The sequence below is a fragment of the Catharus ustulatus genome, chromosome 10, assembly GCF_009819885.2.
Source record: "Catharus ustulatus isolate bCatUst1 chromosome 10, bCatUst1.pri.v2, whole genome shotgun sequence".
Classification (NCBI taxonomy): domain Eukaryota; kingdom Metazoa; phylum Chordata; class Aves; order Passeriformes; family Turdidae; genus Catharus; species Catharus ustulatus.
In genome coordinates this window covers 11,345,140-11,368,695 of record NC_046230.1, presented here as the reverse complement: position 1 = coordinate 11,368,695, position 23,556 = coordinate 11,345,140, and the positions used below count along the sequence as shown (strand labels likewise).

Here is a 23,556-nt window from a genome sequence, read left to right as displayed (position 1 = left end):
GAGAAAGACTTAACAAATGTTGCATCGTTGCTTTGAATGGAATTAGTGCCGGATTTATTTTTTTGCTCCCAGGAGTTCTTTCTATTTATATAGTCTCTGTAAGAATACATAACCCTGCTTTGTTGAAACAGTTTTTTAAAGCGGTAAGGAAATGTTGAAATCAAGCAGTTGTTAGGGCTTTTCCAAGGCGCCGAGCTGGGCCTGGGTTTCTGCGGCTGCGGGGGGTCCCGGGGCGGGCGGGCCGGGGGCGGAGGTGCGAGGGCGCGGCCGCTGCTCCCGGCCCCGCCGCGCTTTGTTGGCCCGGAGCCTTTGTTCGCAGGGGGAGCACGGAGCTGCGCCCGGGCACGGCGCAGTGGCGGCCCTGGCCTCGTTCTGCCGCTGGGGCCGGCCGTTCCTGCAGCGCCCGCGGCGCCGGGCCCGCGGCCGGGCTCAACTTTGCATCCCGGGACGCGGCCCCACCAGCGCCTCGCAGGTAAGCCGCACGGCCGGCAGCCGCAGCCAGCGCGGCGCCGCGCGCTGTGTGTAAATACAGGCCTGTATATATTTATATATTGTGTATTTATACACTCCGTGCCGCCCGCAGCACCTGGGCGCCGCTGGGACAGGTGCGGCCGCCTGGAGCAGCCGCGGGCATCGAACCTGCGGCCCCGAGCCCTGACAGCGGGCGGTGCGCGCCGCGAGAGAGGGGCGGTGCCCCGGGTCCCGGCAGGCCACGCCCTTCCGCCCCGCCCCCCCGGAGCCTCCCCCGCGGATTGGCGGGCGGTCTGTGTACACACACGGGCCCGGGCCAATGGCGCGAGGAGGGCGCCTGACGTCACGCGGCGCGGCAGCCAATGGGCGCTCCCGGCCGGCAGACGCCGCCAAGCTTGTGCGGGGGAGCAGGACCGGGCAGCGCTCGGCGCGGGGCGGGCGCGGGGGGGCGGCGGGGCCGGGCCGGGGGCGCTGCTGCCGCCACGTACCGGGGGCCGCCGGGGGGTCCCGGCTGCGGGGCCTCCTCGCCAGCGGTGAGTGCGCGGTGTCGGCTCGGCCGAGAGGCGTCGTCGGCGCGACGCGGCTGGATCGCTCCTTGCCGCGGCGGCTGCCAAGGGACCGTCGCCGTCTCGTCGCCTCAGCGCTGCTGTCTGGGCCCAGCCCGCGCCGCCGCCCGCCTTACCTTTCGTCCCTGGCCGGGCCTGCGGGTGAGCGGGGAGCGGGGGGTGGGTGTGTGGGGCTGGGGGGGGAAGGGCAGCGCCTTTCTTCAGCGATCAGCGGCCGCCGCCCCCCGTGCCCCGGCAGCGCGGTCCCGCCGGCCCTGCCGCCCCCTCCCCGGTGCCGCCGGGCAGCGCGGTCCCGCCCCACCTCGTTCCCGCCGGTGCCTCACGCCGGGCGGGCGTCCCGGGAGGGCGGGAGCCGGTGCCCGACACCTGCGGGCGGGCCCGGGCGGCGGTGACAGCCGGGGCGCCTCCTCCATTGTGGGGAGCGCTGGCGCGGCGGGGCTGGGCCGCGCCGGGGCTGTGCGGGCTGCGGAGCGAGCGGCGGCCCGGCCCGGCCCGGCCCGGCCCCGGAGCGGGAAGGCACCGGCCGAGCTCCCGGCCCTGCTCAGTCGTGCTTCAGCTTCGTGTCGGGGCGGTTCTCACCCGCGGGTCTTACCGGGAGAGGGTCAGTCCGGCACAACAACAACAACAAAACTTCCCTGCCTGCCTCTTCCTGGGAGTTACAGGCCTGCCCGGGCTTCCAGCTGTAAAGGGCTCCGCGGCAGAGGTGAAGCCAGTGTAAACACCGTCTGTTGGAGCTGAGGATACAAACAATAGGAGGAAAATACGGAATAAGCAAACTTCCTTGAAATGTGGAAGAAAACCGCAAATGCGAGCGTGCTCCCTCGTTGAGTGAAGGGGGGATGCCGAGCTGTGTGTCACAGCTTATTCTGTTCTCTGGAGAAAGGACTTGGGGTTTCATTTTCTCTGTAAATTCTGTAAATTCTTGATTTGACAGAGAAAATGAGTAGTTCTAATTCATATGATACAGTATGCTGGGTAAAAAATATTTTACGATTTTTCTCTTGGTCAGCTTTCATAATTCTGAAAGCAGTTCAATTATTTGTTTGACTCTTCATTAATATGACTCAGTGACTTTTTTTCAACTACTATCACTGATGTAGTTTAATTATGTTGACAGAAAATAATAAAATGTTGGAGGTCGTGTGATGCTGCAACAAATCCCAACTTGATACAATCTTTGATTCAAAAATACTGTTATGCTGGTAAAAATGGATTCTGTTAAAAAATAAATTAATAAGTTTTCTCCATTCCTTTACCCTTCCCAAATTAACTTCTGTTCTTTTGATTATATTATATCCTGTTGTACACAAAAAGGGAGTTGTATAAGTGGGGCAAAGACTGAGAGGACCAGTGTTAGAGGGCAAATGCAGAACTGTATTTCATAGCCCATACTTATGCCAATGCTGTGTATACTCACTGGTGTTTTTTACGCAGTCAAGTATTGGATTTCAGGAACTTCTGTTCAAAGTAACATGTAGGGTGTTAAATATAGCACTTTGAAAAAAACGTGGAGGACTAAGGAGAAGTTTGCATTATAGAAAAGAAAAGACTTGGCAGGAGAAGTGGTGAAGAAGAAAAAAGGTCAAGTTCTTTGAAAAGTTTCTTACTGTGAAGCAAATCTAGTGCCTCTAGAAGAGGACAGAGTAACAGGTCAGATGATTTAGTTCTATACTAGGGGAAAAATGAAAATTATTAAATATTAATAAGATTGTCTCATGGGTGAATTTAAGAGTCATATTACTGTCAAATTATTTGGTTTTCTTTTAACCACTTCATCTTTGAACAAAAAGCACTATTGCAGCATAGCAAAAAGAAACCATTTGAGTTGTACTATCTTAATGTAAATAATTTTACAGAAAACACACCAGTGAGAGGAATGCTCTGAATTGCTGCAGAGGGTTCTGACTGGTGGCCTCACTTTACAAAGTGGGAAGGTACAGTTTTCAAAACAGCATCTTGGCAGCAGCTCTCCAGTGTAAAAGGCACAGGCCAAGCAATCCAGCTGGGCAGCAGCAGTGTGGTTTTGCAGGGGTTGTCAGTAGTACAAGAGAATTCCTTATCTCTGTGTCCTCTTGTCTATGTTGGACAGCCCTGTAGAGACCTCTGGTGCATCTGGACACGCTTCCTGAACAGTTGTGAGCACCCTACCAGTGACAATCTTTCAGTCATTTTGGCTAAAATTGTTACAGCTTTCATGAAGAAACACGGACCAAAATTCCAGTGTTACATCCTCTTCAAGGGTGTATGACGTTACTTGGTTTAGATGTGCAGACATTGTCACTGTGCCTTTGAAAGCTGAATGTGAATCTCTAAATGCAATGCAAGAGTAATGACTTGCATAGTATGGAGGGGAAGCTGCTGCAGCCCGTCACATTTAGACAGAAATATTTAAATTTCTGCATTGTAATGTGGAGCAGAATGAGTTCTAGTTATAGCCAGTCTAATTCAGTTATTGGAATTGCATTTCTTCTAGTGTGCTACCTTAAAATAATGTTCTCAGGGCTGTGTCTCTAATAAGTGATAATTTTTTAAATTGTTTGCTTTTTCATTTTTGGAGCATAATGGTATAAGACTTTCTGCACTACCTTTCCACTTACATTTGCCATACATGACTCTTAATGAACCAACAGTGAATCTTAAAATAGGGAAAATCAGCTGTCTGGTGTGCTGCAAGGAAATACACTTACGAATTTTTTTGTGCATAAAGCCAAGAAAACACTGGGCTCAGATGAGTTTATCACAAAACTTTAGGTATTAGGTGAAAAACAATCCCAATGTCTCAGTGTGGTAATAGTGCACATACCATGGTGGAGCTGAGAGCACAAATGCCTGTGGCAGGATTTGAGAAACCAGGGATATGCAAGGAAATATTGTAAAAGGTGCAGGTGTGTTTGGGAGTGACAGTTTTGTAACAACTTCCTGGATTGATTCTTCATGTGTGTTTTGTAACATCCAGTATTAAAATGAAATTAATTCTTTTTTCCCCCATTATTTGATTTGTAGACTATGACTCTTCTGCAAGAATCTGAGGCAGTAGTACTTTCATTAAAAGAAATCGTTTACTCCTTGGTCTGATGTCCTGTGTGCAGTGATAGTTTCCAGTTAAGGGCTTTACAGACTGTTCAACTTCACTTTCATGCTTTTCTATATTTATAGCATAAAAATCAATCTAAGCAAGTCAAACTGCAGGCCTACAATAGTTCAGTTTGCAAGACCATTATATATGTTAATATATTGTCATATACATTAATGGAACTGTAGCAAAAGCACAGCTTTTTAGAATATCATACTTCTAGTGAAATAGACAACAGTAGTTAAATGAAAATGGATGATGTTTTAAAATAATTTGAAGTCCAGCTGATTCACTTAGTACTGTTGAAGAAACTCTTTGCCTTTCAGAACGCGGCTTGCAAAATCCACAGCCTACTGTGAAGCCATTTTTGAGGGTATTTGTCTTTACTGAAACCTGAAGTAAATTCTGGATTTATGTAGCACTGACTCGGTGCTTTAGCCAGCTCACATCCAGTACTGGCTGTCACTATGGAGCCTGGAACCAAGCTGGGAGAAGATGAGTGTTTGGTTTTGGTAGTGTGCTTGGTTGTGAACTGCAGCAATTCAGGTGTTGGCACATTTTCATTCTTTCTGACTCGATAATATTTAGAAGACAGACAACTTGATTTTTGGTAACTTCCAAAATAATTTAAGCACGAATTCTAGAAGGGGTTTCTTTAGAGGTATCTTTGAAGGCACTATGCAGAATTGTCACAGCACTAGGCTCTTCCTGGTTTACAGTCTGTAGAATATTTGACTGACAGGAACAGCCAGGTTTTTCACAAAACTTCTAAACCTGCTGTTACTTCACATAACCTTCACATGGAAATAATCCACTTTATAAAGGTGATGTTGTTTTGGCTGGTTTTGTGTTATTTCAGTCAGTGGGATGTGCCCTGACCACCAGGTTTTACACAAACAGTGGTGAGAGAAAGCAGTGATGGTAGCTGAGACTGTACTTCTGTTCCTCAGTTCTTTGCTAACAGTGAATGGAGTGCCTGTGTCCAAAATACAGAATTTTTGTTAATGTCTATAGACCAAAATCCATTTGTGAATGTGATTCTGGTCTTGCAGCTTAATTTATTTTTTCCTGTGGAGCTTAGAGTATGTTTCTCTGTTTGGCAAGGCAGGTTTCTCCTGTTCCATCAGGTTCCTGTTGCTGCCAGATTTGTGTTGGTTTGGGTGGGAACAGCAAATGATTCAGTTGTGGCTTACAGCCTCTTTAGTACTTTTGTTCAACAGAGTCCCTCACTGACCTTGTTGGGTAACTATAACATATGGTTGGGTGTATGGGAAGGTTAATTTGATAGGAATTCATAATCCATCACCCATGGGTGGTGTAAGCACATGTGTTCTTGTGTGAATAAGGGACCATTTTCATTTACTGTTACTGCAGATTTCAGTGGGGGGGAAAGAAAAATAAGGTCAGAAAGAAATTAGCAGGTTGCAACAGGTACCCACCATCTTTAAGGCTGTGAACTTTTAGTTGTATAGAGGAATTCTTCAACTTGGTATCAGTTATTGTAATGCTGTTTGTGGGAATTAAAGCTAGTATATCAGTATGTATCAGTAGTTGCTCATTAAGGCTTGTGAATGCCAATGCTAAAAGTCACTTGTGAGCTGTAATGGTCATCCAAGAATATATGGTGGTAACATGACCAGTAATTATGGATGAGATTAGAAACTGCAAGTGAAAGTGAGCTTATGTCCTCAGAGTGAAATAAGAAACCTGTGTGTGCATGGGCTCTCAATTTCTTGGAAGGAAGGAGTTAGGTAACTTCCTTTTGTTATAAACTTGACTTTGAGATTTGAGAAATGTGAGAAATATATTTCTGTTCTCTTAAAGGTGAAATCAGGTTACTGTCAACTTCAGTTTATTTAAAATTCAACTTAAAATTGCAAATACATTCAAACATTTTTGGGATTGATTATTTCATACATACAACTGATACAATTTCAAGCTGTGTATTGATTTGGTGTAACAGCAGACTTCTGCTCTCTGTCAAAAGCAAATTATTCATCCTGCTTCTTTGGTGTATAAGAAATTGAGGAAGCTGTGATCTGAAAACAAAAATATCCCCCTTCCTAATGGATTTTTGAAGCGTGCACACACTCCGGTGAACTCTTCAAAAGTGCAGTAGTCTTCATCTGAACAAACCATATCCAACCTTTTGTCACATTTCCATCCATAAGTAAATTTTGAGGGATCACGAATGCTTTTTTTCAGAAAGGGAATCATGGTGTGGTTCTGAAAACCAGACTGAACTGGTGGGTCAGTGGTCAGATCTGAGGGTTAGTCCTGGACACAGGCTGGGGTGGCCCCTGGAGCTGTCAGGCATTGCACATAGGGATAACTTTATTGTACCCCCCTTCAGCCCCACTGTAATTCTCACAATATTAGAACTGAACTGGCTCATGGAGGGGATAAGGTAGGAATGGGAGCTGTTGGGAGTGTGCAACATTGGGAAGGAGTGGAAAGAGGAAGAAATGGGTAAAAGTGGAAGATCCCTTTTAGCAATCTTAGCAGGAGTAGATCTCAGAGCAGTGCAATACATTTCATGGAACTGTGCCCTTCAGGTACTTCTGTGTGCTGTAGTCAGTATTCATGAGCTTGTGCATCACCAAAAAAATCCCTTTTTTGCCTTTGTACAAAATTATAATTAGAGAAGTATGAAAAATTTTGTAACCTTTACCCTTTGGTGAATACTGTCATAATCTTCAACCCATGCAAGAGTAGAGTTAAAGAATGGCTTTAAACTAGAGCAAAGCTTCTAGCAAAATATATAGAAAATGGAAGAAATAGGTACCAAGTCTTCATCATCAAGTTTTTTGTTGCTGTATACTTGGTGATCTTTAATTAAATGCAAATGTAAATTTATCTTCAGTTCATTGGATGTGAAGATCCTTCCAGCTGTGAAATGTAACCAAAAGTATATCTCAACAGTATGGTTAAACTTTTCCATATATTTGTCAATGCACTGATAATTCTGGAAATTTTAAAATCTCAAAATTAAAACTTACAAAACCAAATTAATATCTAGGGCATTCTCTGATGCATACAGTGTATGAACTGGTGTTAGCAAGAAGCTGGTGTGAAGTCTCAGTAGTCAAAAAGATGCTGTTTTCAGCTGAGCTTGATTGGAAAAGGAGCCAGTGTATTCTTGGCAATGCACAAAGACCATCTTACCAAGGTATTTTCCACTCATCACATAGATCACTAAATCTTTTTCAAATGTCAGTCCATTGGGAAAATGAAATTTCTTAAGGCAAAAATGTAATTGTCGAAATACAGTGTGCTGTTTACTCTGAAAGGAAGTTGTACCTGCCTCTTACCACTGAAGCAGCAGACTCCCAAATGTTGTGCCTGTGTAGTAGTCAGCTATGGGCTGAGAGAACAGAAAATGAGCTTATAGAATAGATTGCCTATGTAAAAAACCTTGCAGCTAAATTTCTGTTAATTCCAGATTTATCTTGGTAGCGACAAAAGCTGTCTTTAAAACTCAAAAAGACATTTGAGATGATGCTTTAAGTGCTGCATGAATGTTACCCACTGCTCTGATGTCAGGCCCTATGTACTTAGTTTTGAATGACAGCAAGCTGGTTTGGGGTATTGAAAGAGCCTTCAAAGGTTCAAGTGCTCGGGAATTATTCCACATGTTCAATGTAAAGTTCTCCTTATCTGGACAATAAGAGAAATGTTTCACCTCACTGATTTTGAAAGAAGCCATGAGTGCTGCCCCTGATCTTAGACATATAGTTTACTGCTTGTACTGGCATTGAGCATGTCCAAGAACATGCCTAAGGAACCAAGTCCCCTTGAGGGAAAGAGCATCCAGTTCCAGGGTGCTGGAACTGGGGACTCAGCACTGTCAGGACTGGACAAGCAGCAGAACTTGAGGGTCAGCAGTGCAGTTAAATGAATGGAGACTGAGCCCTTTCAGCTAGGAGAGAGCTTGAATCCAGCTTTGGATTTTCTTCCCTTGTTACATGTTCTTCTCACTCAGACCTGTCTTCTTCCCTGGGATTCAGAATATTCAGTAGCCTCCATGAAATAGTGCTTGTTCTAGTCATGTAGGCATGTACAGTCATATGATATGTACATTGGTAGTAATATAATAGGAACAACAGTGAGTAAATACAGCAAATAGTGGGAGTAATTGGGGTGTAACATTTGGGATCGAGTCTGAGAGTACTGAATGGGATCCAATAGATTGGTTGCCTCACTATTTTGCTATACAAAGTCCTTGAGGGGACATTTGCTTTTAGCAAACCACACAGGTTGGTGGTTCTCCCTCACGGAGCTGAAGTGCTACAGTTTATACTCATTGAACTTGCACAGATGCCTCGTCTGTTTTTCCAGGTGCTTTGTGCTGTGTAAACTTGAGTCATAATTACTGCTGTTGCCAGGAGGTGTCAGTTAATTTTTTCTGATGATCCACTGGCATTTTGCTCAATCTTAACTACATGATGAAATCTTCACTTTCAAATTAGGTTCAGGTGGTTTTATCTGTCATTTGCATTTTGGTTTAAAGCAGTAATCCTCATTTCCTTTTTGTGTCGTATAGTTGTGAGAACTTCTGTACTTTGGATTCATAGGCTGCAGCCTTTTACATCAAGTAAAGGTGATTAGACAATGACACTTTTGCGCTGAATTCTCAAATTATTTTATTTTGTTAAAAACTTGTAATATCATTCAGTGGTCAAGTCACTTAAATTTCCTTTGTCCAGTCTCTCTAATCACCTCGTCTGTTACCTACTGGGACTTTTTTGAAGGCATACAGTTGCTCACAGTAAAAGCTGGAAAAATAAGTTGTGACACCTGCCAGACCTTTATCATACACATCATAGTGGGAGTTCCTTTCAAATGTTTCCTTAGAGCTACTTTCTAATGTTATTTACAATATAAAAACTCCTGTGTGACTGCTGAAGGTGGTGCCTTATTTCCCATCCTGTGTATGTGACTTGTTGAATAAATACCTTGGTTGGCTTTTCTGAAGAGCTTCATTGAGTGACAAGCTGATGTTATATGGCATTCCTGTCTTGGTTTTTTTTTAATCTCAGTTTTTTTCAGAAAGGAGTTAGATACTGAAATGTTTTTTGGGAACAAGCTGGAGAAACATTTCCTGGGAGCAGGTGGATTTCTGATAAGTACTTAATAATTCTGACATTTTTCAGATCTGAAAACTGAGACACACTGAACCAGCATATGTGTAACAGGTGGTCTAAGCCATGTAGAAGCTGTGCATAAATTAGTTGTTTAAAACTGAACCTGTGCTGATTAATAAGCAGTCTTTTTGTTATTGATGTCTTCTGAAATCAGTCTTGTAATAGTTGAAAGTTAGTACTATAGAGAGGGATATGAAGAATATAAATTGTGGAAAGGCTGGTGTTATACATGTTTCTTTCTTGAAACTCATCACACTTTCCTCTTAGCTGAGGAATACCTGCAATACTGTTTATCAAGTAAAGGAAAAAAAGGGCTCCTTAGTGATGATAAAAATCATTCTGGTATACTAAAATATCTCTTTTTTATTTTTCACGTGTTCTGTAAATACTTTTCATCATAACAATTTAGATGATTACCCAATAGTTGTCTTCATTTGTAGATATTTAGTACTGATGTAATATTATATAAATATCATTTTTGTTGGGAACTGGCCTCTGAGGAGGATCTTTGCATGGTGCTGGCCTAGGTGAGGGTGTGACTTGAAGTACCTTGAAGTACTGATAAAATCTTAGAAGAGAAACCAAGGTAAGTTTGGTAAAGCAGAGAACAGACTATTATGTTGTCTTATAGGGGTAATTTTAAAAGAAGACTTTGGACAATAGAAAAGAAAGTAATGCAATGTTTTTCTGCAGATAACTGTTTTCTGGTTTGCACTTTTTGTTGCACTGGGATTCAGCTTCAGCATCACCAAAAGTTGTATAGATCTGGCTTTTAACTTGTAGTGAGAATAGGTATGGATACTGTTTTGCTGTAACTAGAGCTTGGTTACCTGGGCTTTTATCAATTTAATGCTCAAACTGGCTTTTTAATGTCAGTGGCATAAGTGGTTAGAAAATATGTTGTAGAAGAAGCTACAACTCAGAGTTTGCAAAGTCTGACAGTTTGGTTGGCTCCTTGTGCCGTACAATGTATGACGAAAAGGCAAATTTATGGGAGTGGATTATAAACCAAGGCTTAGTTTATGAAGGGACAAACATAGTTCAAAAAAGTAATTTTTGTGTCTCTCGTGCTCTGGGCTCTGAACCTGTCTTTATGCAGCTTCATTTCAGTGGAAACCAGCTAAAGAAGAAAAAAGGTTGAGTTCTATGTTTTTCTGTCTGTGTGGTGTAAATACATGCAGCAACTGGGGATGAAGAAAATCTCCATTTTGAGGCCATCTGTGTCGGTTCTTTTGTCTGAACCTGACAAGAGGTCATGGCAGATGGTGGGGTCACAAAGTCTGGCTTCTCGGGCTTGACAAAATGTGTTCATAAAGCTGGAAGAATACCAACTGTTCATACTGACTGAAGAGCACTGTGGCAAAGAACTGATAGTTTATGGACAATACCTTCTGGATCATTAAGCTTGACAGCAAATAACTTGTCAAAGATGTACCTAGTTTGCTTATCTGTAAATGAGTCAAAACTACTCAGCAATTATGTTCTTAACTACACTTTATTTGAGTAAATTACTTGTAAAGCCTCTTAAAGAAAGAGAGGGAGGTCAGACTGCAACATGAATTTTGGCCGGAGCTCCAGATGATGGATTTGGAGAGTTCGTCCGTAAGGGTCAGAAATGTCGGAAGACAATAGGCACAAAGATCATAATTTTCAGATGCATTGCAAGGATTCAGTATTTGCTCCTTGCCATGACCTGTGACTTTATGGCTTCAGGATTACTGCCAAATCCAGTAGCTCCTTTCCCCAGGGTGGGAATAGATACCTCTTTGTAGTATCTTCTCTGAAGCCGGAGAAAAATTCGTCTTATTTTCTTGGATGTTTTGTGGTGAAACTAAAATGTACAAGTTTTCACAGGAGAATGTTTTAGTAGAACTGCTTGGTGTTCACATGCTGGAGTAACTGCTTAATTATGGCTGCAATAAAGGGAGGCACTAAGGAAGATAAGTACAACTCAGTCAACAGGACGTAGAGGACACCTCTAAGTTCAATAAAATGGTTTTCCACTAACAGTTTTATTGATTTGATGTCTGAATAAACCAAGAAATGTATAGAAACAGCCTAGAATTTAAAATTCTCCTGGGTTATCCAAAACTACAAAAGCAGTGATGGGATGTGATGGTAGAGTTCCTCATTAGTTACACACACTACTGAGACAATCCCTGGCACTTTCCTAAAGGGAGGTGAAGATATTCTCAAGCCATTCTCAAACTTCACATGGGTTAAAATACAGAGGAAATGGCATGAATTGCACCCTACTTTTGTAGGTGGTTAGTTCTGCTGTTAATGGTCATGACGCTGATAAGTAGATGAGGTATCTTCCTAATTTCACTGAATTGATTCCACACTTAAAAGTGTGAACAGTTCTCTCTCTTATTCATCCAAATGCAATTCAAATGTCTTTTGCAGTCCCTTTTTTAACTGCAAGTAGTACTTAAAGTACTTTCAAGGTACCTAAACTCTTTGTCAAGTTAATTCTATCTTTAAAATGGTTTGTGCTGACAACATTGATTTGTAACTTTTCTTCTGTTTTCTCTAAGACTTCTGGAAGCTTTCATTTTAAAAATGATTTGCTTTAAACTGTTTTACCAAATTTTTTGTCTTTCCCTGGAATTCTAATATTACAATTCTAACAACACAGGTTTAATAAAAAAGCATGAAAATATTTAAAAGATGAGTTAAAGCTGAATTGATTTTTTTTCCCATATGTTTCCTTAAAATTTCTGAATGTTTCTGTGTATATACATTTCATTAAAATCCTTCTCTGTTGTTGGTGGCTAAAGAGATAGTGGAGAGAAGTAATTCACTTTCATTTTTAAAGCCAATCTGCATTAAATGCAAAGATTGCATGATTTTATTACAAAACTTCAGTAATGATATAACATGGTTTACTAGCACATTAATATAGTCAGGCCTTTATGTAAGTTGGGCCATATAAAGGATTTCATCTCTGCCTGTTACAAGTAATGAACATTTTTAGTATCTCTGCAGAAGCTGGCTACTGTGGTGATTATTTTATTGGAAGCTTGGGTGTCAACTAAGACATTTCATTAACTGTCTTACAGGATGTTCATTTTAAAGATTCTGTGAAGATGAAAAGGGATATCTTATGGCTTTATGAAATATAAAGCAATACTGTCTGACATGACGGCAAAAAATGTAAGTATAACTCTTCAACGTGTTATTTTTCATATTGGCATTCTGCCAGTCATTCTGACTTTCAGAATTGTTTGGACAAATATAAGAAATCAATCACAAAGACCTTCAAATTCAGAATTTTTGCCTGATTTTTGTGTGCCACAAATACGTACCCCGTCATCTTCTGCAATATTTTGATAAATTTAAACTGGTTAGAAACTCTTTAAGCATGTGGAGTTTACTGAGCTGTGGGTCAGATTGATAACAGACAATGCTTGATGCTGTTTTCATATTGATCCTTTCAGATCCCTTCCAAAGAGATATTCTGTGAGTCTGTGATTCCTCTAACATTTCTTCAAACTTATGTGAAAGCTGCACATTTTGTTCAATCTTCTCACCTTTGCACCTCTGTAAAATCCTTCTACTGAGTCTGAGTCTCAAATCTCAAGACAGACTAGAAAGACTGCATATTATTTTGCCATGGTTGTACACTCTTGGATTCTAGAAGACTGAAGGTCTTCTCATTTCTTTGCTTGCTCATTAATCAGCCTGTAGTGGTGTCTCAAGGCTCTATATTTGACTCTTCTATCCCGAGTTCTGAGGAAGCTTATGAAATGTCTTAACATCCTGACCTTAATTTTCTGCCTAATTAGCTGTGCTTCCTGAGGTACACAGCTTGTATAGAGAACAGTTCTGATTAATCCTGGTGATCAGTGAATTGAGTATGACTTTGGGCCATGAGCAATTTGTCTGTTGAGTGCCTTTGACAGGGAATCCTGCATTCTAGTTAAATCTAGTTAAAAGGTTTAGGAACCAACGCCACCAAAGAAGCGCCCCACAATGAAAGTTGCAGGTAGCCTAGGATTGTGCTTTGTTCAGTAACTGCAAAAGCTTTTGTGCATATTTGGTAAGACTGCTGCCAATGATGTAGTTTGGTTAAATTAATTCTCAAGTGCTGGAAATTTGTTGGCTTTATTAATAGCTTCATTTGGTATATAATTCAGGCTTTGAGGTGTCTTATGTCTCACTTTTTGATTCAAGCTTACCAAGACATAAATATATTCAAAGCCCTTTACTTATTATTTCATAGGTCATATTCAGCTCTAATAGAAATAAGTAATTCTACTGATGTATGTGGGACAGCTGCACAAATCCAGGTCATTTGTGGCTTTGACCTTTTGTTCGATGCAGTCAAAGGATAAATACCAATCCCAATAAAATCCATGGAGTGTTGTGTAATAGTCGTAGAGGGGCATGGGTTGGAAGGGATTTCAGGAGGCCATCTACTCTGGTGCTTTGTGTAAAGCTCTTTGACACTGGAACCCAGTTGCTCAGTGCTTTGTCCAGGGCTCCATCAGGGCTTTGGGTTTTGAAAATCTCCAAGGACAGATGTGACGTTCAGTCTGGGTAACCTACTCTTGCACTGAATATAGAAATATAATTTTGTTGTTTACTTCAGCACAATGCTATGGTTACTTTAGGGAAGAAATATTTTATTGGTATGCATGCTTACAAATTTTGTGTATCAAAATTCATGCAAACCTAGTCAGATACCTAATATTGATGGGTTTATTTTTAAAAAAATCATCTAGTCTGGTGCAGATAAATGTAGGACTCTGTTTTCATGTTTACCTGTTCATATGGTGATCATATGCTTTGTGTCCTTATTGGTAGCACTTCTTAGGGTTTTCCCAACCTTGGTTACTCAGAATTGCACACTCAGAACAATAGTCAGAACAATAGTGTCATCCCTGGTGTTTCCTGATGCTATTAGAAGGCCCTAACGCTTCTGAATTTGCAGAGTTGCAGGGTTTAGATTCTGTATATGCCTGGGGGTTTCTGCAGCTCAAAACTTATTTCAAAGGTAAGGTTAGTATTTATACAGTGTCAGAAATGGTTTAGTGATCTGCAGAGTGAGTTGAAAAGAGCTTCTTTATGAGAATACTTCCATCATTTTCCTTTATGTCAAAGCATCAAGGAAAGGAAATTTTAAAGTAGTGGAGTTTGGACATGTTCCAGGAAACTCTTGAAGGGCATGTGTCTTCTGTCAAATGTGCACAGCAGGAAGCTGCCACCTCTGCAGTCTGCAGTCACTGCCCCTCAGCTGGGCATGTCTATGCTCCTGCTGCATCACAGCCCCATGCAGTGAGCTCTGACTGGAATGGCTTTTCACCTTGCAAGGAACTGTGTTAACATCCTTCTGTCCAAGGCAGCTGGTGCTTCAAGCACGTGCCAGAATGTTCCTGTACATTGAACGTGTATGCAGGATGAATAACCCTCCCCATCACTGTTCTTCCTTCCTAACTCTGAGTGCGTGGTGGGAAAATTATCCAGGCTGCCTTTAAATGCAGGACCTTTTCTGATATCTGCTTGTGGAATATTGTTTGTGGGTAATTTGACCTTCCTTAGAAAACTAATCCACAACCAAAGAAGCAATGAATAATAAAATGTTGAACAAAAGTTACAGGTTCTCTTGGAAAAGAGATGTTTATGTGCCTACCATATACACTGTACCCAGATGTAATTCAAATCACCCTGTCCAACTGGGTTGTTTCATTCTTTATTTATATGAGAAAATGCGTTTTTTCTTGCCTGTTTTGTATGTCCTTTCCCATTGGTCCTTCAGGTAAAAAGATACAAAAACAGTATTAACAAATGGAGAAAAAAAAGAGCAAATACTCATGGTAAATTTATTTTTAGTTTAGTTTATTCAAATAGATTTTTAGTTTCAGTTCTCAAACAAATGAGTGATATAACTTCAGCAGGTTTTTTGAGTAAGACTCTTCGTTTTGATTGTGAAGTTATTTGTCGGTGCTTCTCAGAGGATGGCTGTCTTGCCATAGATAAGGTCAGTTAAATGGTTTTGATAATTCTCCTTTCACATGTCAGCATGGAAGAAAGTTTAACTGCTGAGGTTGGTCACAGAGGCTTGCCCAGTCAAGCAGTAGAGAAGGGACTTGGGCTACAAGGCAAGCTACAAGAACTGCTGGTGGCAGTTGGCCCCATCCAAGACTCTGGCTGTGACTCTTTTTTTCTTTCCCCTCACCCTGTTTGGAAACTTAGTCGCCTAACAGGAAAGGCAAACAAACCTCAAAGATATTTAGTTGTATCTAAGGGCCTGCCAAGTCCTTTCTTCATCTTCTATCATGGCTGGATTCCTTGTGCTGCAGATGAACAGAAGCAGGAGTCCGTGCCCAATAATCCAGACACTCTGGACCAGTGTTATAAAGTAGAAATATCACATGAGCAGTACAGAAAGTAACCAATTATACCAGCTAAGCATTGGATTGTTTTCTGGTTTCAGCTTAGGAGTTGTTACAGTACAAGATTCCCAAAAGCAGTGTGTGTCTGTCTCAGATAACAACGTGGCCTGGGACCTCTTGAACACCAAGATGGAACTGGATAAAGGTCTTGCTGTGCAGCAGTATCACAGTGTTGCATCACACATTGCTTCTTCTGAGGACTTAGATAGGATCATTGCTCTGCAAGAGAAACAAATTCGTTTAGATCTGCCACATTTCTCACTTCACTTCTCATGAAAATCAAGTTTGTTTTCAAGCTTTTCTAAACTTAGATACAAGGATTATAAAATTGAGAAAACTGCTGCTCTTTATAGATGTACTACTAAGACCATTGTAATGAAAACAATATATTTCTGTGCAAACTGAAGTTCTGTAATTTTGTGTCATTTGGATCACTGAAGTACAACATACACACAAAAGGACCCTTTCAAGTACTTTGTTGCATTTCATTCTAAATCTTTCAGAGAATTAAATGTAAAAGTTAGAATTTTCATTCTGACACTGTATACATACATCATCTTTAGTGTTTGATTAAAACACTGCTCTGAATTAATAGGGAAATGTACAGTTGTAGCTCTAGAGCTGAACTTCCAATTGTGAACACATTTTAGTGCTGTCTTTGAAGATATTCCTTGTAATTCCTTCTCTTGGAATGAGTTGAGGCCTGTAATCTAACATGATATTTATCCCTGTGGACCCCTGTTCTTCCCCTGAATTTAAATTTTCTCCCAGCTGTGTTGTTCTAGTTGCACAGAGGCAGGCAGGGGTCCTGGGAGGAGCTGCCACTGTTGTTTGTGTGAAGGCAGCAGAGGTGTGACAGCAGTGCAGCCTCTTTCCCGTGGCTGGGCACTGGAACAGCTTTGCAGTGCTTTACACTGGACAGTTTCCAACCATACCAGCCTCTGGTTAAACATCTCAAGAACATTTCCTCAGTGTGAGCAACCACAGTGGCCTCTTGCTACACGAGCGTTCCTTGTGCCCAAGCACATAAGATGCTGCTCTTTTCCTATGGCTCTGTTACCAAACCGTGCTAAGGAGACGTTTTGAGTTGTTTTTGTGTCTTCCTACCTTTGCCCTACTCCAGTCTGGGCGTTCTTGCTCGGGCCCTCCCCAGCTCTGCTGCATCCCTGCTGCACCGCTGCCACCTGCTGGGAGACAGCCCGGGAATGGGAGGGGAAAAGGGACACCCCTCGTTGCACACAGCCTGGGAACACTGCAGCAGCCCAGGAGGGGAAAAGGGACACCCCTCCTTGGACACAGCCTGGGAACACCACAGCAGCCCAGGCCCTGAGAGTGTAGGAGGCTCTAGATGGGTGTGGCAGGAAGGGCAGGAAAGAGCCAGTCCAATACTGACAATGGCTGAGATAAAACGAGGAGCTGTACTGAGAATCTCCAAGGGCTTGTTTAGAGAAGCACATAACTGAGCTCATTTGGGCAGTGTTTTTACAGTCAGAGCAGTGCAGAAACAGTTGATCTTCTTACTTGTCTCCTGATGGGGAAAAAAATCTTAGTAAAACTATTTTCAAGGGTCTGTCGCAATGCCGTGTGCAGATCTTCCCCTACAAAAATTATTTGCTGAATACAAGGCCTCTAATCAGAATTGAGAGTCTGAATGCTTATAGCAGGTATTCTTTTGTCTTGTGTGATTTTAGTTAAGTTGCTACTGTTTAATTTACCTAAAATTAAATTATTCTCCAACTTGAGTGACCCTAGCATAGGTTCCATTGTTGCTACATACTTCTGTAAAATAAAGCAAATTGTTTGATCCTTCATCATACGCTTGCCTTCTTTTAACTTGGGTAGTGGAAAATGTTTTCCCAATGATTTACGGAAGTACTCAAATTTTATAATAATTTAAAAAGAGGTTGGGATATGAGGGACTTCCCTCAGTATCTTCCCTTCTTCATCCAGGAGCTGTGATCTTGTATTGTTCTGTATAAACTATGCCTTCCTATGCTTTACATGCATGCCAAAGTCTGAGTTGAACTATTTTTGTATAAGATTTAAGTTTTCCATGTTTCTGGTAACTTACCCTCAGTAAATCAGTGTATGTCTGAGGACTAGAGAATGTATTTAGAATGCATCAATAGTCACATCTCAGACCTGTAGACTGTGCAGCTTAGTACTGAGGGAACTGGACATGGGCAGATTTCTGCTGTGTTATTGGTGGCAGCTACTCCCTTTGACTTGGAGGGGATGGTGCCTTATACCATAATACCCAGAATGGGCTGCTTGGGTCGTATGTAGTACACAGTCAGAATATTCAAGGTGGTTTTTAGGTAACAATTTAGTTAAAAGTAGAGTTTGTCTTCATATGTGCACAGTAAATGTCCTGGATACCTTGCCTTGAGTCTAATGCTCTTGTTAGACTCTACTGTCCATAGGGTTAGGATGTTTCATAATGCAGAAGGTTGCTTTCATAATATTGGTAGATGCATATTAGAAAACATAGAAAGGTTTATCATATTTTAAGACTTCAAAAATGTTTTGTTCAGGTTGGTGTGACTTCCACAAATGGAGACTTGAAAGGATTTATAGATCAGAACCAGAGTCCAACAAAAGGTAAGAGAATTCTGTTTGATACATACATTAAGATTTACTTCAATGCATATGGTTGATTCACATTTGGCATAATCTGAATTTAAATGTTCAAAATATATTTCACACATCCCCACTGGTAGTTAATACTGACATGTAAGTGTCAGTAGCAAAGATGGGAAGGTTTTCAGAATTTCAGAGGGGAAAAGAAGGTGTAATAAAAATAATAAGAGGATAAAGTAAGCCCTTTTTTTCATTCCTTGATGGTGAATAATATGCTGAATTCCCTGATTTCTACCCCACCCTTAAAGTTCCCTGATTCTGTTGTAGCCAAAAGGACAGAGAAGGCATGATGTCATACTTCTAAATGTTCTGCACAATTTACAATAATAATTATATTTTGTCCTATCCTGTTTTGTCTTAGCACTTCTAGATTAATCACTTCTAACTGAAAAACAATTTATAATCAGTCATAACAGCTATGGTGTTCCAGTAAAATAAACCCCTTATCTACATTAGAAAACTCAGGGATTTGCAGATGAGGAAACATTTCAATCAGCCTTTGTAAATAAATACTGGTTTGCTGTTTGCACTGTAATAAACCAATGTATGTAGTAGCAGGAAGGTTGGGTTTTGGCTCATGCCATCAAACCTAAGAGATTGAAAAAATGAGACAGTCTAAACAGAAAATGGATGGAGCTACAGTATCTTCCTGGTTTTCTAAACTTTGCAGAGTATGGCAGGCTGATGGAGGCCTTTGAGAGTTATTTATTGCACATTGGTGAGATAATTGCCTTTTGTGCTTCATTGTTTTGCGATTACTGTGTTGTGATGATAGGGAAGAAGACTAAGTGCAGCATTCTCAATTAATTCCTGAAACAAGTAATTAATTTGTCCAGAAAATAACTGAATAACTTTTTAAAGTATGGATCATTACTGCTAGGAATATCCCAGTGACCCATATCCCATTCTCTATCAGATTTTGCTTCTGGGATGATGGATGCATTATTACCTCAATTTTTATATACAGTAATTTCATGACTATAAGGCGCACCCCCGGGAGGCGGCAAATTTCGCAACTTTGTAGATCATGTAAGGCGCACCGGACTATAAGGCGCACTTTTTTTTTTGCAGCAAGGCTCTGCCGCTGGCTCCCCCTGCGCGGTTTCTGGCCGAGGCTCTGCCTCAACCCGGCAGCCAGTGGCCCCCAGGCCCGCCTGTACCCGGCGGGGCCGGGGCATGACCGCCGCTGCTCCGTGCCGCCTCTCTGGGGCCGGGCTATGGCCGCCGCCCTTCCGTGCCCCCTCCACAGGGCCGGGGGGTGCCTCTGGAGGGGCTGTCCCGCCTCCACGGGGCGGGGCGTGCCCGCCGCCACTCTGCCCTGCCTTCACCCGGCAGCCATGACCCTGCCGGCTTCCCCCGTGGCTCGCAGATCTCACTTCTGGGTAGGCAAATTTCTGAACTTTGTCCATCAGATAAGGCACACCGGACTATAAGGCGCACTTCCGGGTTTGGGGGAAGATTTTCGTCAAAAGGGTGTGACTTATAGTCGTGAAATGACTGTATTTTATAAAATGTTATGATCTAAGGATTTTTTTTTTTATGCTGAGGTATAATTAGAAATTGTCGCCATCTCTATTGAAATAAAACGTCTTGTTCACAATGGATTACTCCTCTTTGAACATCAAATATTCCATAAAAGCTGGGGAAACCTGTACAGATACAGTCAATGTCTAAGCTGTCTCTTGCTTTCAGTCTAAAGTATCCTTTACTTACTTCTTTTGGCGTGTCCACTGTTGAACTCTGGAAATTAAGGAGCGGAGGGAAAGCTTTAAAGATGCATTCAGATCCACTGTCTCTTAACAGGGCTTTGTGAGCTTCCTAGTGAAGGCAGTTTTTTGGAGGTTTTTTAATGTACGTTATTTAAATTAAATAATTTGCTATAGTAAAAACAAAGGCAATTCATTGCTACATATCTGACCCTATTTATAATGTGTCTTCATAGTATTCTTAGACTGAAGCATGATGGATATGTGGTATGCTCAAGAACAAAGGAGAGAGGCCATTTGGTCTAATGAAGGTCTTCTTGAAAGCATCAGATTTCAAGGACTAAAAGTTTTTGCTTTAAAAAAATTGCATTTTTATTTTCTTTCTGAAAAGATAATTGTGATGTGTGTTGTTTTCCTCTAGCCCAAACAGTATTGCATTAATGGAACACTTCAGATTCCCATGCTGAACCTTGAACACACAGAAAATTCTTTGCAAAATGTCTTCCTTTTTATTAATGACCCCTGATCTTTTATTTTTCTGTGAAATCTGTTGTGAAATTCTGCGTTTACTGGGTCTGATTTTGAAAAATGGTATTCTGCTCCAGGTGAGGCACTGCCCTGCCCCTTTGCCTGGTGACAGCAGCCTGGCTATTTGAGGATGCTTTTCAGACTGCATGAGGATGTCTTGAGACACCAAGTCAGCTGTTGCTGTTTCTGTACTCACACAGATACTGCAGTCTCCTTCCACAGCTTTGCCTCCACGAGATAATCGTTGTGTTGGGGAAACCTTCTATCTTTGTCTCACTAAAAATGCCTAATCAAAGTAGCTGATCACGTCACCCTTGCACTTCAAAATGGATTTCTCTACTTTTCTTTCATTCACAGGCGTAGATTCCAAGATCTCCTTTCTCCATAAGCTTTTCCCCTGAACCATCTGAGGGAGTTACTCTGTTGCTGCTGTTGCAGTGTTTGCTCAGGCTCCATTTGTCTTTCCCACCATTATCCTTAGTGTCCTTTACCTTTAGGGTCCATGCACAGCCTCTGGGTGTTTTCCTGGTGTATTTTGCTACAGGAGAAGTTAATGCTCACAGACTGCTTAGGTATTGCAATCTGATCTGTAAGTCTTAGAGTACTGCTGTGTCACTTTTGCTGATTTTTAAATCTGAATTAATGTTACTTACTAGGTTGACAGGTTGGTTGGTTTATTTGGGAGTTCAGTTATTATAGCTTGTTTCCTATGTTTGTTAGTGAATATTGTCATCTTCCTGCTGCGGCTTTTTTTTCATTCAGGCTTTTTAGAATACTTTCAGCATTTATGTTTTTATTCCTTGTGTAGATGATGTCTAGGGGAAAAAGCATTTCTAATACCCAGTGTATCTAAATGCAATGCAAATTGACTAAGGAATCTGATGTTTTAAATGTGATGATTGCAGAATCAAAGCATATACATCCAAATTTGTAATCCTCATAAAAAGACTTGCTGATGTATTCTGAAGGGAACCAGATTTTTTTCTTACATGTGCCTAGAAGAAATTTCACAGTGCTAGCAGAGCATTATCTCAAACACTGATCACTTTGTTTAGTGAACAGTTCTAGTTCAACAGACAATTCACTTCCCTGCATGTGTTGCCTTTATCTCATAGGTAACAGGCTCTTTTGGCTAAAAGCTCCTCCTTGTTCCTTCTGCTTGAAATGAACACTCATTGGATCTGAGAGGGAATGCCGCATGCAGATGGCTTTTGACTGATAGCCATGGTACTCACCTAATGCCAGGGACTGCTTGTGCAAGGACCACCATTGGGTAAAAAATACAGACAGTAGCCCATACAGCACAGTCAGGATATCTCCTTTTTGAAAGTCCTTTTCACTTGGTCTCTCTTATTGTTGCAATCAAAATTGTTCAACTGCGACAGGCTGGGCTGGGCTGGGCTGGCCGTGCTTCGTTTCCTTACCTGAAATTACTAATGATTGAAATTATTCCTCTAGGAGACCTGTATTTTGATTTTCCCAGACTCATTGTTTAATAAATGAATATTCCTGGGTTGCTGAATGGAAAAGATGGGTTGCTTTCTCTCAAGTTTTGTAGAACACAGATTGCTGTTTGTAGCCTTGGAGATAGATCTATATGTATGTGTCAGGTATTCTCCTAGTTTTAAATCATGGATTGTCCCTGTTGGGAGATACTCCTGGGAGGATCCATGCTAACAAGACTGATGTGCTCCTGGGTGTCAACAGAACTTTGATGTAAGGTTGATAGGATCTAAGGAACTGCATCCATCATTCTGGCAAAATCCTGGTTTAAGTGGCAAAATGTCTTTGTGGAGTTGGCCTATTCTGTTAATATGATTCAGTAAAATAGTTCAAATTAATCCTTAAGCAGGTGTAGTTAGGTTTGTGAATGAGTTGGAGAGTGGCAGCTCTGCTTTTGGTTTGGGGTAATTGTTGCCAGCTGTGACGAATTCAACCAGATCTACTGTAGAGTTCATGATAAACAGTTTCAGGTGAGGATTTAAAAGTTAATCTGTTTGGGAGACACTCTCAGACACTAAGTTACGTCTTGGAGTTTTGTAATCCTGTTCACATCTATTACAAAATGGAAAATCAAACCGTTTTTGCGGTGATTCCAAGCAGAGAGCGTGTCTGTGTTGCCGCCGGCCCCCAGAGCCCCCCCTGCCCTGTGCATGCCCAGGGATGTGTGCAGCTTTCAGCGCTCCGTGCCAGCTTAGACAGTGCCAAGGCTCCCTGGTCTGTTGGGGTCACCTGGGTTTGAAACCCTGTGATAAAATCAAGATTTGCAGTCAGGCATCACTTGGAAGCTCACGTTAGTGGTCGATGAGTCACCATCAGCCCCTTCATTTGCAGGCACCCCGCGCACAGAGTGGGGCTGGGGGCGGAAGAGCCCGGGTAAATCCCGGGATAGCGGCGTGCGTGCCCGGGGAAGGAGAGGCTGCCATGGGGCACTTCTGCTGTTGCTGGGGCCGTAGGTACAGGATTCTTATCTTAAAATGTCTCAGGTAGACTCACACAATGGTTTTGAGGATTATGGCCTCAGTTAATACTTTTTTGTTACTGTATTCCCAGTTCCTAGGAGTTTACGTATTCTCCGTTTACCGCTGTGGAGGGAAAAGGGAGTCCAGCCACAGAGCACCAGGCTTGCAACAGGCTCTATGAGGGAGGAGCCATTAATCATATCAGAATTGTACAGAGCTTGCTTTGGGTGGCAATCTTCACTTCTAATGCAACTTCACAACGAACTTTGTTTCAATGCATCTTTCTATTACACAGTACCTATGTTTTACTGAGTCCTGACAGGGCTGGTGATGTCCTTCACTGTATGCTTGAAGAGATCTGCTAAAATGACCAAGACATCAGAAGCAATTATCCATAGGCCTGTGCCTGGTATTTTCAGATTTATACAGCTGTTAACTCCTGTAGATTTGTCTCAATTTGAACAGTAAAAGACTGAAATTGTACTGCTCAGTGTAAACCTGAAGTATGTTGAAAAACTGTCTGCCCCGTTTTATTTTTTCTTTTCCACAGATCTCTTTGATTTCATCT

The 23,556-nt window shown here is 42.0% G+C and overlaps 1 protein-coding gene across 5 annotated transcripts in view; it reads left to right on the top strand.

Moving 5' to 3' along the window:
• Positions 1-1,040: 1,040 nt before the first annotated feature.
• TFDP2 (transcription factor Dp-2) overlaps positions 1,041-23,556 on the top strand; it is a 56,495-nt gene continuing 33,979 nt past the window's right edge. For 3 of the 5 annotated variants that reach the window (XM_033068704.1, XM_033068703.1, XM_033068702.1), the window contains exons 1-3: positions 1,041-1,178; positions 12,317-12,410; positions 18,187-18,253. In XM_033068704.1, coding sequence (XP_032924595.1) covers positions 12,369-12,410; positions 18,187-18,253 — 109 coding nt within the window. In that variant the 5' untranslated portion in view covers positions 1,041-1,178; positions 12,317-12,368. The remainder of the gene's footprint in view (positions 1,179-12,316; positions 12,411-18,186; positions 18,254-23,556) is intronic. The other 2 variants (XM_033068705.1, XM_033068706.1) reach the window with 2 other exon arrangements.